Raw genomic sequence first — 17,378 nt, forward strand, 5'->3', positions numbered from 1 at the left:
AACGATGTGCAGATCTCAGATGTCTGGCGGAGCAAGCCTCCCAGACCTCAGACTGTACTATGTGGCCACTCAGTTGGCCCATCTGAGTGAATGGACTGGGGACTCTCTGGGGGATACGATGAGGGGGTATCTGGCTGAGCGGACGGAGTGCTCTCCTGCTTTCTCTCTCTCTCCTCTTCAACTTCTCCTTTCTGGTCTCTCAACGTCTGGCATGCCTCCCTTGTTGCGTCAAGCCTTGCTTATCTGGCGTTATGCGCACACTTTGTATGACTGGGAGGGACATGATACCTGTACTCCATTGTGGTTCAATAGTGCATACCCTGAGCTATATGAGATGTCGCTAGATAACATATGGATTGCTAGGGGAGTAGTGGCACTGGGTCAGCTATACCACGGTGGAGTGCTGAAGTCATTTCAGCAACTAAAGATCGAATTTGATGTGCCTAACACAGTTATGTTCCGATACTTTCGGCTTAGACATGCTGTACAGACCCAATTCCCTCACGGCCCACCATCGATTGCTGACTCACCTGTTAAAACGCTGCTTACTTCAATGAGCCGGAGGGGGAAGGTGTCTACCATATATGCTGCTTTAAATAACAATAGCTATCCCGATCTATTAAACAATCTCCGTACTAAATGGGAGACTGATTTAGGGCAATTGTCCCAAGAGCAGTGGCTTCAGATTATGAGTTCACTTAAATACACTACACCATGTATAAGGTATAAGCAGGTTTTTTTCTACATTCTACACAGGTCCTATCGCACTCCGGTTAGTATGCAGAGGGCTGGTCTTAGGGAAGATTCTAACTGCCCCAGGTGTCAGGCAGCTGATGCCGGATTTTGGCACTTATTGTGGGACTGCCCTGAGATTTCCCTTTTCTGGCATAGAGTTTGGTGTGATGTAGTCATGACAGCACCGTCCCTTCCTACATTAGATCCTGGCATATGTTTATTTGGGCTAGATTTGGAGGAGACGCACTCTGTTTTGCTGTACAAATATGTCCTGTGTCTCACAACGCTAGCTAAGGTGGTTATTGCTAGGGTCTGGTTCTCTGCTGACATACCTAGGGTGGAGCACTGGAGAGCGTTGGTGAACGAGGTAATTCGCCATGAGAGACATATGTATAAAATACGGGGTTCCACCTCTCGATTTACGGAGATGTGGGGCCGCTGGGGTGGCACAGGGCAGGGCGAACAAATATCAAGCACATGAGCGACATTGTAAAACTATGGATACTCCTCGTCATGGATATATATATGTAACTATATATGATAAGAAATAACACGCACACCAAAATGTGATTGAAAAAATCGGTTTATTGATGGCAACTGTTGAGGTTATAGTTGAATCTCAATGTTGATGTTTTGTTTTGTTTTGTTTGTTTGTGACATAAAACTCAATAAAAACTACTTGATTTAAAAAAAAATATATATTTAATTCCCCTTGCATTGCAACATGGTTTGTCAAGGCGTAAATTTTATAGCACCTTCCCATTAATTCTGGCATTTATGACTTACAGTAAACGCAGTTCTGAGATATCTAAATTGTTTGTGACAGTATAAATTCCCAGTTATATATCTATTTTAGGGAATTTTTTTTAAGATGTGGAATCAATTCCCATGATTAGCTTGTTAAATAAGGCTACATAACTGGAATAACAGAAAGTAGCTCAGCTGTGCGCTCTAATTACAAGTTTAATACATAAAAAATGGGGGGGCGTGGCTTAGCTTTCACACTGAGAGGACGTGCTTTTTACCTGCTCCTGAGGGCACTTCGTCAAACCTTTCCTAAAATAAACTTGCTCCCTCCCTGGGTACCTGGAAGTGTCTCAGGCAGCCTCTCTTACCCTGCTACACTTGCTGGGGGGATCCCGCGGAGTCGGGGAGCGCTTCTCAGCCCTCCTGCGGATTGCGGCCTTCCCCTCAGCGTGGAGCCGGGACCTGGAGTTGGGACTGTGGCCGGGCGAGACATCCGGAGCTGTGCTGCTGCTTCGTGGAGCTCCTCTGGATCCCTGGGGGGTGCCTGGCGGCCAGTCTGATAGCGCCTACAGACCCCCGCCTACCGCACTACAGCCCCGAGCACGGGACACGGAGCGGAAGACGCGGCCCTTCAAGACGGGGACGGAGCGGCGGCCATCTTGCCTCCGGCTGTGGACCTCGTGAGAAGACGGGACTCCGGCCGGGTGAGCTGCTGCACCCCTCCCCCTCGACTGCTAGTCCCCTTGCCGTTGAGGCGGCCGGATCCCACTACCGCTGAGCTCAATTTCTCTGAGCTCCAGTCACCGCACCTCCCGCCGGCCGCTATCCGCCTCCTGCCCTGCAGAGATCACGAGAGCTCCCAGGGTGGCTACACCATCGCGGCCCACACTGCCAGGCAATATAAGTGGCCACAGGCCTTAGGGCTCTTTAATCACATGAGCCGCAGAGCTCACACCGGCTACGCGGAGCAGTGACCCGACTGTGACAGACAAGGGAGACACGCGGCGGCCATCTTGCCGAACCCCGCTGAGGTCACCGGCCACCATCACTGCCTGCTGACGGACAAAGCGCCCTCTAGACGTCCTCGGACCCGACGGGTGAGTCCTCACGCGGCCCGCTGCCTATCGCGGGACCCGCGACTCCTCTTTTTCACCCCCACGAGCAATAACCTGTCTGAAGCCAGCGACACAGGACCCCTGGACCTCCTGCGACGCGGCATCCTAACCCGGATTCCTGGGGGGAGACCGCGTTCTGGAGGCACGGACTCGCCGACCCTCCACCCTCTCCCCGCATTGAATCCCTGGTCACCCGCATCTCTAGGGACCCGGCTGCACACGGCAACAGTCCCTCCTAAAACTCCCACATTTACATTCGGTGGAAGGAAGGCCCCCATTCCTGGGCAGCATTCATTGCTGGTCCCCGCCGTCGCTCTCACCTAGCCTGCAGTGGTGGTGCCTCCCTGTCAAATACAGGCACTCCCCGCTCCATTGGACATTCTGCCAGAGTCTCCGCGGGCCTCTAAGACGGGATAGCGACCTGTCCTACCTAGTACACACCTGGCTGCCCCCCTCGCCCTGAGCTCGGCGGATAACCACGAGGAAAGCTGCGGTCCCACAGTGCGGGTGCTTAGATGGCCCTCACCCCACCTACCCACCGCAAGAGCGACTTGCAAGTGTGACTTGCACTCCATTACCAAACCAAGTTTCTCTCCCTGCTCGCTGAGCCACATAAACAAGTCTGTTTATCGTATCACTATTGGGACTATCCCAGCCATCAATCCAGTGTCCTGTCCATCCTAAGTTCATAGGGAACCCGGTATCTGTGAGATAATTTCCTCTACCTGTGATGGACATGAATCTAGAACCGTGATATGTAACATTAGTCTTTGAGGGGTGTTTAACATACTTTGTACTTCCTGAGCGGGAGCACAGTATATGTATATCATATCTAACAAAATTAAGTTAATCAGGGGCCATTTCTACTAGGAAAAAGAAGCAAAAGTTTAGAGGCCCCATCTTAACCCCAGCAAGTTTTGTCAAAGGGTAATGTTGCATTTATTTTGTTCTTACTATTAGCTGAATCTGTGTTTTCTATATGGCTCGTGATTCCTTACTATATGTCCCTTGGTCCCATCTATGTGTTTAATAATGTGCAGAGGCGTCACTCACCTCTTGGACACCCGGTGCGGCGGCAAAAGAGGGGGCGGGGCTTCACAGGAAGGGGCGAGGCTTCACGGACTGACATCCCTTGTTTATCAGCTTGAATGACTTGAAAGGGGCGTGGTTTCCCGAAAGGGGCGGGGCTTCACATCCCGACACCCGTTTTTTATTTTCAACTTGGGGGGTCAGGAGGTGCAGGCTCACTCCTCGGGAGTGCTGTGCCTGCAGTGCTGGCTCCTACACAGTGACAGGAGCCGACTGCTGCACTTAATATAACAGTGCAGCACTCGGCTCCTGTCTCTTAGCAGGAACCAGCATTTTGGTGTCACCCCTTGGCGGGTGACACCCGGGAGCGGGCCGCACCCCCCGCACCTCCCTTGTGACGCCACTGATAATGTGGCTTGTGTTTTCTGTCTTGGGGGTCTATATTGTCTATGTGTCCTACTACTCCTACAATCTCTGGAAAAAAATGCCCTTCCTTCCTACAAGTGTAACATATATTATTGACCATTAGGGATCTGGGGTTTTCTGTATGTGCCAGTATACTTACCGTCCTCAACCTCTCCACCTGTTGTTCTCTGCGCCTAGCACTATTCTTGTGATGTTCAGTAGCACACTCTCTAAGATTAGCTACTGTGACCCCTTTCCAAATTGGCAAAGAAGTCTGCACCCTGACCCTCAATGCCTTATTGAGCCCGTCCATTAGCACAGAGACAGCCGCCTCCCATTTGCCGAATTAGTGTTTACCAGTGATCTTATCCAGATGGAGAGTTTTTTATTACTGCAAAAGACAAAAAAAAAAAAGTTTAGTTTAACAAGCTTCTAGGTCATGCGAAGTATTCATTCAATCCTTCTCATCTCGTATTAAGGGTCTGTACATGGTCCAACAAACATTTCTGAGCTCATCTTGACTAGGAGCATTACTAGGAATGAATACTTTTTATATGGTAACTGAAAGAAATACTCGGGGGTTACCCTGTCTCTGTCCGCTTTCCCACTGGCAAATACTAATGTGCGGACAGTTTTTTTTTCTCCATTTCTGACGTTACTTTCTTGATTTTTTTTGTTTTATTTTTGGGTTTTACTATATATGTACACAAATGATACCATACTTACCTGTTCCACTGGTCTCACCCACTTCCCCCGCAGGCTACTGCTCTTCTTTTACCAGTTGGATACTCCTCTGGGTGCATTAGAAATGGCTGAAAACAATCAGGTCACCTTCTCCTCCTAAATAAAACTTCAACATTCATTAGTACATATATAGGTTACAGTCATATTTTTAATATTTTTCATATTTTCTATAGTTTGTACGCTGGCCGTAACTGCTTCCACATCTACATAAGGCAGTGTACTTTTTTTCTTCTTCCTACTTGTTTATTGTTGCTACAAGTTCAAACAGTTCTTATGTTTCCATTCTTGTCTTATATGACTTTGGTTAAACATACCACCTGCAATACCTTAGGATCAAACTCACCAACCCCTCTTGCTGCCACAGGTTTAAACAATTTGTATGTCTGACCCTTTGTTTTCGGGATTTTATCAGACATATCGTTATCCTTAAGTTCTGCAATACCTCTGGTTCAAAGCTGCCCACCCTAGGGAATGGTATGCTATCGTTGTCAGTCATACATACCCATTCGTCATAAAACTTCCGTGTGTGAACCATATTTTTCACACATGATAAACCTTGCTGACCCTTTCGGCCGCAATTCTGACCTTGTCGGTCCTACCTCTTCTGCCTGAACCCTGCCTACCATACGTCCCTTAGTTGAGCAACTGGCTCCCATAATTTGTGGGTCTTGCCTTCTCGGCTAAGCCCACAAATACCAAAATACTCAATATAAGGCGACGGTGAAAGTTCTCCGAGCGCTTCCACCCACTCTCGCCCACGTTGGCCGGTACTACCATACACTGTCGATAGCGAAGGCGATGTACCCAACTTAGGGTTCCTATCAGACCTTACAGCACCGTAATTTCTTTCGGTGGAAGTTCTGTTGGAATATTTTCCTGAGAGAGGCAGCGAAAAATTCCTTTTCGGTATCTTTCAACTGGAATTGTTTGTAGGGTGAAAAACAGAGAAATTAGATAACTATCCTTCACCCTTTCCAGTGAAGCCCACCAGGTAGATTTCCAGACGTTATCAAAGAAAAACCCCTTTCTCTATACAATCACGTCTGCGTATGCTCTTCCACAGCGCATATGACACAATGGTATCACGTTGTGCTGTGCAGAACACACGGACATGCAATGCAATAGCACAGCCTATAGATACTAGTTATCTATATGCCCTACAATTGCTGTAGACCACTTAGCCTAGACCACTCCAGACCACTTAGTTGTATGGGATCACTAAGACCATTAAGACCACTTAGTCATGCAAGGTAGCGAACCCTATGCCACCGGGCCTCTACTAACCCAGTGTTACCACTTAGACCACTTAGTTCCTGGGTTCAGCTCCACTCACTCCTGCTTTCACTCATTCAAATACGCTTTGTTTTTCTGTACAGAAAATTTTCACTCGTTCTGATTGGCAGCTTTACCCCCAGAGGCAATACAGTTTAAACAAAAGTTTTATACTAATCTGCTTTAGAAACCGAGTAGTTTTGTGCTATTGTAGCATGGCTACTATCCCACCTTAATTGAACAAATATCGTGTGGGTTTATTATGCGCACACAACCCTATGCAAGCTTGCGTAATTACGCAACCGTGATTACCCCTATGTCATGTGTGCGGCCTTGCGCCACGTGCACGGTTTTTTGAACGCTGTCCTCACATTCCGTACCACGTGTACCAATGTGCGTACGCAATAAAACAAACCACACAGTCTCTATAAATGTGAGCAATGCTAACTATAATCGCTCACTTAACACAACACCCAGTTTTTTTTTCTGTATAAACCTTTAACGACCGGGCCAGACTTGCATATTGTGCTTTATATTTACTTCCTTAAACACTTATTTCAGTTTTAACTATATAGCAACAAATGTATCCCGTTTCACACAGATCTAAATGAATCTACCAATAATCAATCATTTGAATTATATGATTCAGATTGGATAGCTATCTTGCAGAACATACACTGATATAAATAATTAAATATACACATAATTATAATAACATTATATATAATATATGTACCATTCACTGGTCTCCTATGAGACACCTTACCTCTTATTTGCATATCAAAGCTATTTGCTTTTCACAGCTAAAAAAAAGCAGTTACACAGGTTAATTTGCATTTCAATGGCGATCCTATAGCAAACAGAGAGTTAACTAAATCCTGGGAAAGAAGAAGAAGGGATAAAAAAAGTTTGTTTGTTTTTTATTGTGTGTGCAATTTCTTACACCAAGCCAAGCATTTATCTCACCATTTACTCTCACTAGGCCCAATTGAAACTATTTGTAATTGACTATGGCATGGGCCCTCATTCCGAGTTGTTCGCTCGCAAGCTGCTTTTAGCAGCTTTGCACACGCTAAGCCGCCGTCTACTGGGAGTGAATCTTAGCTTCTTAAAATTGCGAACGAAAGATTCTCAAAATTGCAATTACACACCTCTTAGCAGTTTCTGAGTAGCTCCAGACTTACTCGGCATCTGCGATCAGTTCAGTGCTTGTCGTTCCTGGTTTGACGTCACAAATACACCCAGCGTTCGCCCAGACACTCCTCCGTTTCTCCAGACACTCCCGCGTTTTTCACAGAAACTGTAGCGTTTTTTCCCACACGCCCATAAAACGGCCTGTTTCCGCCCAGAAACACCCACTTCCTGTCAATCACATTACGATCACCAGAACGATAAAAAAACCGTGAGTAAAATACCTAACTTCATAGCAAATTTACTTGGCGCAGTCGCAGTGCGGACATTGCGCATGCGCACTAAGCGGAAAATTGCTGCGATGCGAAGAAATTTACAGAGCGAACAACTCGGAATGAGGGCCATGGATTAAATAAATGCATTGGTAACTCATAAATGGTGCTTGATGTGACAAGGGAAACTGGTTGTTCTGAGCAGACTGAAAATCAGCTATTTAGAAAATGACCTTCCTAAAATGGCTCTGCTCCTCCCCCTTCCACATCCATGAGGTTTACACAAAATGGTGGACAGGCCATGTGGTTAGTCCAAAATGGAGGACAGACCATGCGGCTTCCTTTGTCACAAATAAATCACACATTATACAAGCACCAAAAGTTATTTTAAGCCTGAGTTAAAAAAAAAAAAAAAACTATATCAAGGCTATGCAGCAATTTTTAAATGTACTTTTAAATCTACTTGACAGATAAACAATCCAATCTGAATCAAACACAAGATGACTTATTTGATCTTTGTTTTGCAACAATAAAAATACATTTTAGCATCTTAAATATTATGAGAAAGACATTGTCCCTTGAATTTTCATATCATTGGCTTACTGATAACACAACAGAACACACGGATATGATTTTCTCAGCTTCTCGATGCGTCCACCACAAGCTGATCGACCACAGCGTCGCGTTTATAATGTACAGTGCATCATTAAGACCATGATATCCCGTAAGAGCCCTCATCTGTAAATACCAAATTGCTTTCTAACAAATATTTAAAATGCCCGCTCTAATATATATTGTAAACGCCTGCACCTCTTATTACCATGTGCCATGAATGTGCGCTATACATAGCAAAACACTGCATCCCATAAGAGAAAACAATACACCCACACATTATCTGAGTTCCAAAGCTCATTGATGTATATATTTGTTATTAAAAGGATATGGATTCAATATACACTGCTCAAAAAAATAAAGGGAACACTAAAATAACACATCCTAGATCTGAATGAATGAAATATTCTTATTAAATACTTTGTTCTTTACATAGTTGAATGTGCTGACAACAAAATCACACAAAAATGATCAATGGAAATCAAATTTATTAACCCATGGAGGTCTGGATGCGGAGTCACCCTCAAAATGACAGTGGAAAAACACACTACAGGCTGATCCAACTTTGATGTAATGTCCTTAAAACAAGTCAAAATGAGGCTCAGTAGTGTGTGTGGCCTACTTAGGACCGACGTGGGGGTTTATGCATCTGCAAGCAGAAACACATATCGCCATTTGATTTTACGCAAATATCATCATTAGTATCTGCAGCTGCACCAACCCCATGCTAGGTGTAAGAGATCCGTCAGAAACCAGCTTCCCTGCCCCCATATGCACCACTCAGATACATGCCATTATTGCTCCCCCGAAGTGCTCAATTTCACAGAAAGACAGATTGGCCAAGTCCAGTATAGGATGGCGCTATTCGCATCTGAGCATGCGCTGTATGCTAAGACACACCATTTCCAGCTGTGCACAGAGATCTGTGTGACTCAGAATCAGCCCCACTGAATGTAGGTCATCCGCTGTGAGGCAAGGGAGGTACAACTTCAGGTCTATTCTGTATTAACCATGAAAATGGAGAGTACTACGGACAGTACTATGGAGAGTTCAGTGGATACTAAGACCAAGTGTAGAGTTTGGTTGTTAAGCCAAAATAAAATTATTAATATTAAAGCTCTTATTGATTCTAGTGTAATATGCAAGAGAGTAGACTTTCATACCCCAATTACCAAATTGAGTAGATTGAATTTATTTATTGCCAGTGTATAGATTAACGTTGCAGCAATTGCCAGTTATTATAATAACCATGTTTTCTTTTTATTTTATGATTTCAGACTCCGCATACTCCAAGAAGTCACCAGTAGGTGGCGATGATGCGTTTTACACTTCTCTGATGTCAGATGAGCGGTATATGTCGCAGCCTGACTCCTCTTACTTCACTGGGATTCTTAAGAAGGAAAATAGTGGCACGCGCTTAGACAATGAAGAGCTCTGCTTCGGTTATCATTCTCAAGACGTACCAATATTTGACTCTCGTGGCTTGTTTAGTTCTGACTCAGGTATTGAGATGACCCCTGCAGAAAGTAAGGATGTGATTAAAACATTGTCAGACCCCATGGAAGATGATAAACTAGGAGCATACAAGTATATTGACATCCGCAGGTCTCCAGATATTAAGCCACAAAAGTCGCCAGAACAAGAGGTTGATGAGGGAAAAGCAGCCCCATTTGCATATGAGTTTTCTGCCAAAGGACGTATGCATGACGGTGCCACAAAGACTTGGGAAAAGGACCTGTATAACGACCAAGTATATGAAGACCTCTCCTTTGCACCATACATGGAGGAGGCGGGTGACCACATGGGGTTGTATAGTAGCACAGTAACCAGAAATACTAAAACATCTCCAGTAAAAATTACCCTCACAGGAACAGATTCCTCCATAGAAAGTGACTTCATTGAAAGCAGCCAGGATCTATATGATGCAGGCTTAAAGCCAGGATCTGATATGGTTCCCACAGTAATGGTTTCAGAACCGGAAGATGACAGTCCCGAGTCTCTCACTCCACCATCCACAGATACAGGTGAGCAATGTCACTTCTCATATCCCAGTGCTTTTTTCCCCTTCATTTTCTCTTTATAGTTTTCTTCCGTTCTCATCTCCAGAATCCCTTTATATATTCCAGAGCTCTTCTATCAATTTGAGATGTGACAATCCTCTCACTATGACCACTTGAAGGCGTAGTCTAATGGCATGAGATGTTTGTGATAGCACATCACAGGGACAGGATATGACATCACTGGGGCGTTTGCAGGGCCGGCAACAGAAATCATGGGGCCCGGTACAAGTGATGTCTCTGGGGCCCCCTCACATTATATATACTGTATATATTAAAGTGCAATGCAGTTTGCTGCACTATATAGAAACTGTTAATAAATAAATTAATTTATTTATCTATACACATATATAAAATATAAATATGTAGATCTCTCCTTCCTCCCCCACACACCCCATAGTCTGTCTGTCTCCAATGACTCCATGCTGCATTCCCAGCTCCCTCACCCCATCCCAAAGTCCTGCATCCCCTCACTAAGCCCCTCTTACCCCGGGGAGTGACTCACCTGCACTGCACTCCACAGTATCCAGACCCGAACACCGCACAGCAGGTACCACGCGGCCCTCACTCTTCACCAGAAGAGGCCGGCGCAGGGCATGGGAATCCTGGTCAGCAAAGCTGCTGCCATGTCCCGTAACAGCCTGCAACAGAGCTGGAGCCAGAAGAGTGGCTGCACAGTCACTGTGTGTGAGACTCCTGTCACTCTGAGGCTGCGCCCGCACCGCTTGCAGCTCGCTGCCCTATTTGGACAAGACGGCTCACATCCCTACCAGGCACTAAGGAGCAGATGTATTAAGCCTGGAGAAGTGATAAAGCAGTGATAAGTGCAAGGTGATAAAACACCAGCCAATCAGCTTCAATGTGTAAATTGGCAGTTGAGAGCTGATTGGCTGGTGCGTTATCACATTGTACTTATCACTGCTTTATTACCACTTTCTCTATCGTCCTAAGTGGATGCTGGGGTTCCTGAAAGGACCATGGGGAATAGCGGCTCCGCAGGAGACAGGGCACAAAAGTAAAGCTTTTACAGGTCAGGTGGTGTGTACTGGCTCCTCCCCCTATGACCCTCCTCCAGACTCCAGTTAGATTTTTGTGCCCGGCCGAGAAGGGTGCAATTCTAGGTGGCTCTCATAAAGAGCTGCTTAGAGAGTTTAGCTTAGGTTTTTTATTTTACAGTGATTCCTGCTGGCAACAGGATCACTGCAACGAGGGACAGAGGGGAGAAGAAGTGAACTCACCTGCGTGCAGGATGGATTGGCTTCTTGGCTACTGGACATGAAGCTCCAGAGGGACGATCACAGGTACAGCCTGGATGGTCACCGGAGCCACGCCGCCGGCCCCCTCACAGATGCTGAAGCAAGAAGAGGTCCAGAATCGGCGGCTGAAGACTCCTGCAGTCTTCTTAAGGTAGCGCACAGCACTGCAGCTGTGCGCCATTTTCCTCTCAGCACACTTCACACGGCAGTCACTGAGGGTGCAGGGCGCTGGGGGGGGGCGCCCTGGGAGGCAAATGAAAACCTTTAAAAAGGCTAAAAATACCTCACATATAGCCCCAGAGGCTATATGGAGATATTTACCCCTGCCTAAATGTACTAAATAGCGGGAGACGAGCCCGCCGAAAAAGGGGCGGGGCCTATCTCCTCAGCACACGGCGCCATTTTCTGTCACAGCTCCGCTGGTCAGGAAGGCTCCCAGGTCTCTCCCCTGCACTGCACTACAGAAACAGGGTATAACAGAGAGGGGGGGCAGAATAAATGGCAATATATTAATATAAAAGCAGCTATAAGGGAGCACTTAATCATAAGGCTATCCCTGTCATATATAGCGCTTTTTGGTGTGTGCTGGCAGACTCTCCCTCTGTCTCCCCAAAGGGCTAGTGGGTCCTGTCTTCGTATAGAGCATTCCCTGTGTGTCTGCTGTGTGTCGGTACGTGTGTGTCGACATGTATGAGGACGTTATTGGTGTGGAGGCGGAGCAATTGCCAAATATGAGGATGTCACCTCCTAGGGGGTCGACACCAGAATGGATGCCTTTATTTGTGGAATTACGGGATAGCGTCAACTCGCTTAAGCAGTCGTTTGCCGACATGAGGCGGCCGGACACTCAATTAGTGTCTGTCCAGGCGCCTCAAACACCGTCAGGGGCTGTAAAACGTCCCTTGCCTCAGTCGGTCGACACAGACCCAGACACAGGCACTGATTCCGGTGGTGAAGGTGACGAATCAACCGTATTTTCCAGTAGGGCCACACGTTATATGATTTTGGCAATAAAGGAGATGTTACATTTAGCTGATACTACAGGTACCACTAAACAGGGTATTATGTGGGGTGTGAAAAAACTACCAGTAGTTTTTACCGAATCAGAAGAATTAAATGACGTGTGTGATGAAGCGTGGGGTGCCCCGATAAAAAACTGCTAATTTCAAAGAAGTTATTGGCTTTATACCCTTTCCCGCCAGAGGTTAGGGAGCGCTGGGAAACACCTCCTAGGGTGGACAAAGCGCTAACACGCTTATCAAAACAAGTGGCGTTACCCTCTCCTGAGACGGACGCACTTAAAGATCCATCAGATAGGAGGATGGAAAATATCCAAAAAGGTATATACACACATGCAGGTGTTATACTACGACCAGCTATTGCGACTGCCTGGATGTGCAGTGCTGGGGTAGTTTGGTCAGAGTCCCTGATCGAAAATATTGATACCCTGGACAGGGACAATATTTTACTGTCGTTAGAACAAATAAAGGATGCATTTCTTTATATGCGTGATGCACAGAGAGATATCTGCACACTGGCATCACGGGTAAGTGCTATGTCCATTTCGGCCAGAAGAGCTTTATGGACACGACAGTGGACAGGCGATGCGTAGAGGAGTTATTTGAGGTCGGTCTATCGGATTTGGTGGCCACGGCTACGGCCGGGAAATCCACCTTTCTACCTCAAGTCACTCCCCAACAGAAAAAGGCACAGACCTTTCAACCGCAGCCCTTTCGTTCCTTTAAAAATAAGAGAGCAAAGGGCTATTCATATCTGCCACGAGGCAGAGGACGAGGGAAGAGACAGCAACAGGCAGCTCCTTCCCAGGAACAGAAGCCCTCCCCGGCTTCTACAAAAGCCTCAGCATGACGCTGGGGCTTCGCAAGCGGACTCGGGGGCGGTAGGCGGTCGTCTCAAAAATTACAGCGCGCAGTGGGCTCACTCGCAGGTAAATCCCTGGATCCTGCAGATAATATCTCAGGGGTACAGGTTGAAATTAGAGACAGAGCCACCTCGCCGTTTCCTGAAGTCTGCTTTACCAACGTCCCCCTCAGAAAGGGAGACGGTTTTGGAAGCCATTCACAAGCTGTATTCTCAGCAGGTGATAGTCAAGGTACCTCTTCTACAACAAGGGAAGGGGTATTATTCCACTCTATTTGTGGTACCGAAGCCGGATGGCTCGGTAAGGCCTATTCTAAATCTGAAGTCCTTGAACCTATACATAAAGAAGTTCAAGTTCAAGATGGAGTCACTCAGAGCAGTGATAGCGAACCTGGAAGAAGGGGACTTTATGGTATCCTTGGACATCAAGGATGCGTATCTCCACGTTCCAATTACCCCTCACACCAGGGGTACCTCAGGTTCGTTGTACAAAACTGTCACTATCAGTTTCAGACGCTGCCGTTTGGTTTGTCCACGGCACCTCGGGTCTTTACAAAGGTAATAGCCGAGATAATATTTCTTCTTCGAAGAAAAGGCGTATTAATTATCCCATACTTGGACGATCTCCTAATAAGGGCAAGGTCCAGAGAACAGCTAGAGATGGGTTTAGCACTATCTCAAGAGGTGCTAAAGCAGCACGGACGGATTCTGAATATTCCAAAATCCCAATTAATGCCGACAACTCGTCTGCTGTTCCTGGGGATGATTCTGGACACAGTTCAGAAAAAGGTTTTTCTTCCCGAAGAAAAAGCCAAGGAGTTATCTGACCTGGTCAGGAACCTCCTAAAACCAGGAAAGGTGTCTGTACATCAATGCACAAGAGTCCTGGGAAAAAATGGTAGCTTCTTACGAAGCAATCCCTTTCGGCAGATTCCATGCAAAGGGATCTGTTGGACAAATGGTCAGGGTCGCATCTTCAGATGCACCTGCGGATAACCCTGTCGCCGAGGACAAGGGTATCCCTTCTGTGGTGGTTGCAGGAGGCTCATCTATTGGAGGGCCGCAGATTCGGCATGCAGGATTGGATCCTGGTGACCACGGATGCCAGCCTGAGAGGCTGGGGAGCAGTCACACAGGGAAGAAATTTCCAGGGAGTGTGGTCGAGCCTGAAAAAGTCTCTTCACATAAGCATTCTGGAACTAAGAGCAATCTACAATGCTCTAAGCCAGGCGGAACCTCTGCTTCAAGGAAGACCGGTGTTGATCCAGTCGGACAACATCACGGCAGTCGCCCATGTAAACAGACAGGGCGGCACAAGAAGCAGGAGGGCAATGGCAGAAGCTGCCAGGATCCTTCGCTGGGCGGAGAATCACGTGATAGCACTGTCAGCAGTATTCATCCCGGGCGTGGACAACTGGGAAGCAGACTTCCTCAGCAGACACGACCTTCACCCGGGAGAGTGGGGACTTCATCCAGAAGTTTTCCACATGCTATTAAACCGTTGGGTAAAACCAATGGTGGACATGATGGCGTCTCGCCTCAACAAAACACTGGACAGGTATTGCGCCAGGTCAAGAGATCCGCAGGCAATAGCTGTGGACGCGCTGGTAACACCTTGGGTGTACCAGTCGGTATATGTGTTTCCTCCTCTGCCTCTCATACCAAAGGTATTGAGGATTATACGGCAAAGAGGAGTAAGACTAGTGGCTCCGGATTGGCCAAGAAGGACTTGGTACCCGGAACTTCAAGAGATGGTCACGGACGATCCGTGGCCTCTACTTCTGAGAAGGGACCTGCTTCAGCAGGGTCCTTGTCTTTTTCAAGACTTACCGCGGCTGCGTTTGACGGCATGGCGTTGAATGCCAGATCCTAAAAGGAAAAGGCATTCCAGAAGAAGTCATTCCTACCTTGATAAAGGCAAGGAAGGAAGTCACCGCGAAGCATTATCGCCGTATTTGGCGAAAATATGTTGCGTGGTGCGAGCAGCGGAGTGCTCCGATGGAGGAATTTCAACTGGGTCGTTTTCCTACATTTCCTGCAATCAGGATTGTCTATGGGTCTCAAATTGGGATCTATTAAGGTTCAAATTTCGGCCCTATCAATATTCTTCCACAAAGAATTGGCCTCAGTCCCTGAGGTCCAGATTTTTATCAAAGGAGTACTGCATATACAGCCTCCTGTGGTGCCTAAGGTGGCACCGTGGGATCTAAATGTAGTTTTAGATTCCTCAAATCCAATTGGTTTGAACCACTAAAGAATGTGGATTTGAAATATCTCACATGGAAAGTGACTATGTTACTGGCCCTGGCTTCGGCCGGGAGAGTATCTGAACTGGCGGCTTTGTCTTATAAAAGCCCTTATTTAAATTTCCATTCGACATAGGGCAGAGCTGCGGACGCGTCCGCATTTTCTCCCTAAGGTGGTATCAGCGTTTCACCTGAACCAGCCTATTGTAGTGCCTGCGGCTACAGACGACTTGAAGGACTCCAAGTTGTTGGACGTTGTCAGAGCCTTAAAAATATACATTTAAAGGACGGCTGGAGTCAGAAAATCTGACTCGCTGTTTATACTGTATGCACCCAACAAGTTGGGTGCACCTGCTTCTAAGCAGTCGATTGCTCGTTGGTTTTGTAACAAAATTCAACTTGTACATTCTGTGGCAGGCCTGCCACAGCCTAAATCTGTTAAGGCCCATTCCGCAAGGAAGGTGGGCTCATCTTGGGCGGCTGCCCGAGGGGTCTCGGCATTACAACTCTGCCGAGCAGCTACGTGGTCAGGGGAGAACACGTTTGTAAATTTTTACAAATTTGATACCCTGGCAAAGGAGGACCTGGAGTTCTCTCATTCGGTGCTGCAGAGTCATCCGCACTCTCCCGCCCGTTTGGGAGCTTTGGTATAATCCCCATGGTCCTTTCAGGAACCCCAGCATCCACTTAGGACGATAGAGAAAATAAGAATTTACTTACCGATAATTCTATTTCTCGGAGTCCGTAGTGGATGCTGGGCGCCCATCCCAAGTGCGGATTATCTGCAATACTTGTACATAGTTATTGTTAACTAATTCGGGTTATTGTTTAGGAAGCCATCTTTCAGAGGCTCCTCTGTTATCATACTGTTAACTGGGTTTAGATCACAAGTTGTACGGTGTGATTGGTGTGGCTGGTATGAGTCTTACCCGGGATTCAAAATCCTCCCTTATTGTGTACGCTCGTCCGGGCACAGTACCTAACTGGAGTCTGGAGGAGGGTCATAGGGGGAGGAGCCAGTACACACCACCTGACCTGTAAAAGCTTTACTTTTGTGCCCTGTCTCCTGCGGAGCCGCTATTCCCCATGGTCCTTTCAGGAACCCCAGCATCCACTACGGACTCCGAGAAATAGAATTATCGGTAAGTAAATTCTTATTTTATCACTTCTCCAGGATTAATACATCTATCCCTAAGTGCCATATCCTTGGGACCCCTCTGACCCTAGTCCAATTTAATTCATTTGATTATATATAGGTGCGATGAGCAGCTCCCAAGCTCTTTTCAACACAAAGTGAGTTCTTCTCTAGCTGTTTTTTTTTGTACTGACCAGTCGTCAGCCAACCGGGAATGGTCTACTACACTGCTCAGCCAATCACTAATAATCAACTGCTCCTGATTGGTGAGCTTTGTGAGAAGCCCACTTTATTTTTGTTGGGTTATTTAAAAAAAAAAAGGGATGTCAGTATTGTGGGGGGAGGGATGTCAGTATTGATTTTATTAACCAAGAGGCGACATTATTTACTTAATTTACTAGAGACGACACTATTTAATTAAATTAAGGAATGGCGTAACATTATTTACTTAAATTATTAAAGGGGCAAGATGAACAATTTTTTTATCGTTAAGGGGCAACGTTATCTAAAGATCTAAATATCTATTTGTTATTTATAATGGGATCTACATTTGTAGCACACACTCTACAAATGCAAGTATGCACTTTAACACCTGTGCGTTCTTTTAGTTTTTGTGCTACAAGAGCACTATATTTTAACATTTGGATGCTAGTACACGGTCTCCGGAATGGCACTGTGCTACATGACTCCCCTGGTGCGAGGGTCCCAAACAGATTTTTCATGTCCATTGGCATTGGACTG

General features: G+C 46.4%; 1 protein-coding gene across 1 annotated transcript in view; it reads left to right on the top strand.

Annotated features, from left to right (window-relative positions):
• RTN1 (reticulon 1) overlaps nt 1-17,378 on the top strand; it is a 307,938-nt gene that overhangs the window by 124,685 nt on the left and 165,875 nt on the right. Inside the window, exon 2 of the mRNA XM_063947364.1 lies at nt 9,340-10,086. Within this exon, the coding sequence (XP_063803434.1) occupies nt 9,340-10,086 (747 nt within the window). The remainder of the gene's footprint in view (nt 1-9,339; nt 10,087-17,378) is intronic.

The sequence above is a fragment of the Pseudophryne corroboree genome, chromosome 12 (assembly GCF_028390025.1).
Source record: "Pseudophryne corroboree isolate aPseCor3 chromosome 12, aPseCor3.hap2, whole genome shotgun sequence".
Lineage (NCBI taxonomy): Eukaryota > Metazoa > Chordata > Amphibia > Anura > Myobatrachidae > Pseudophryne > Pseudophryne corroboree.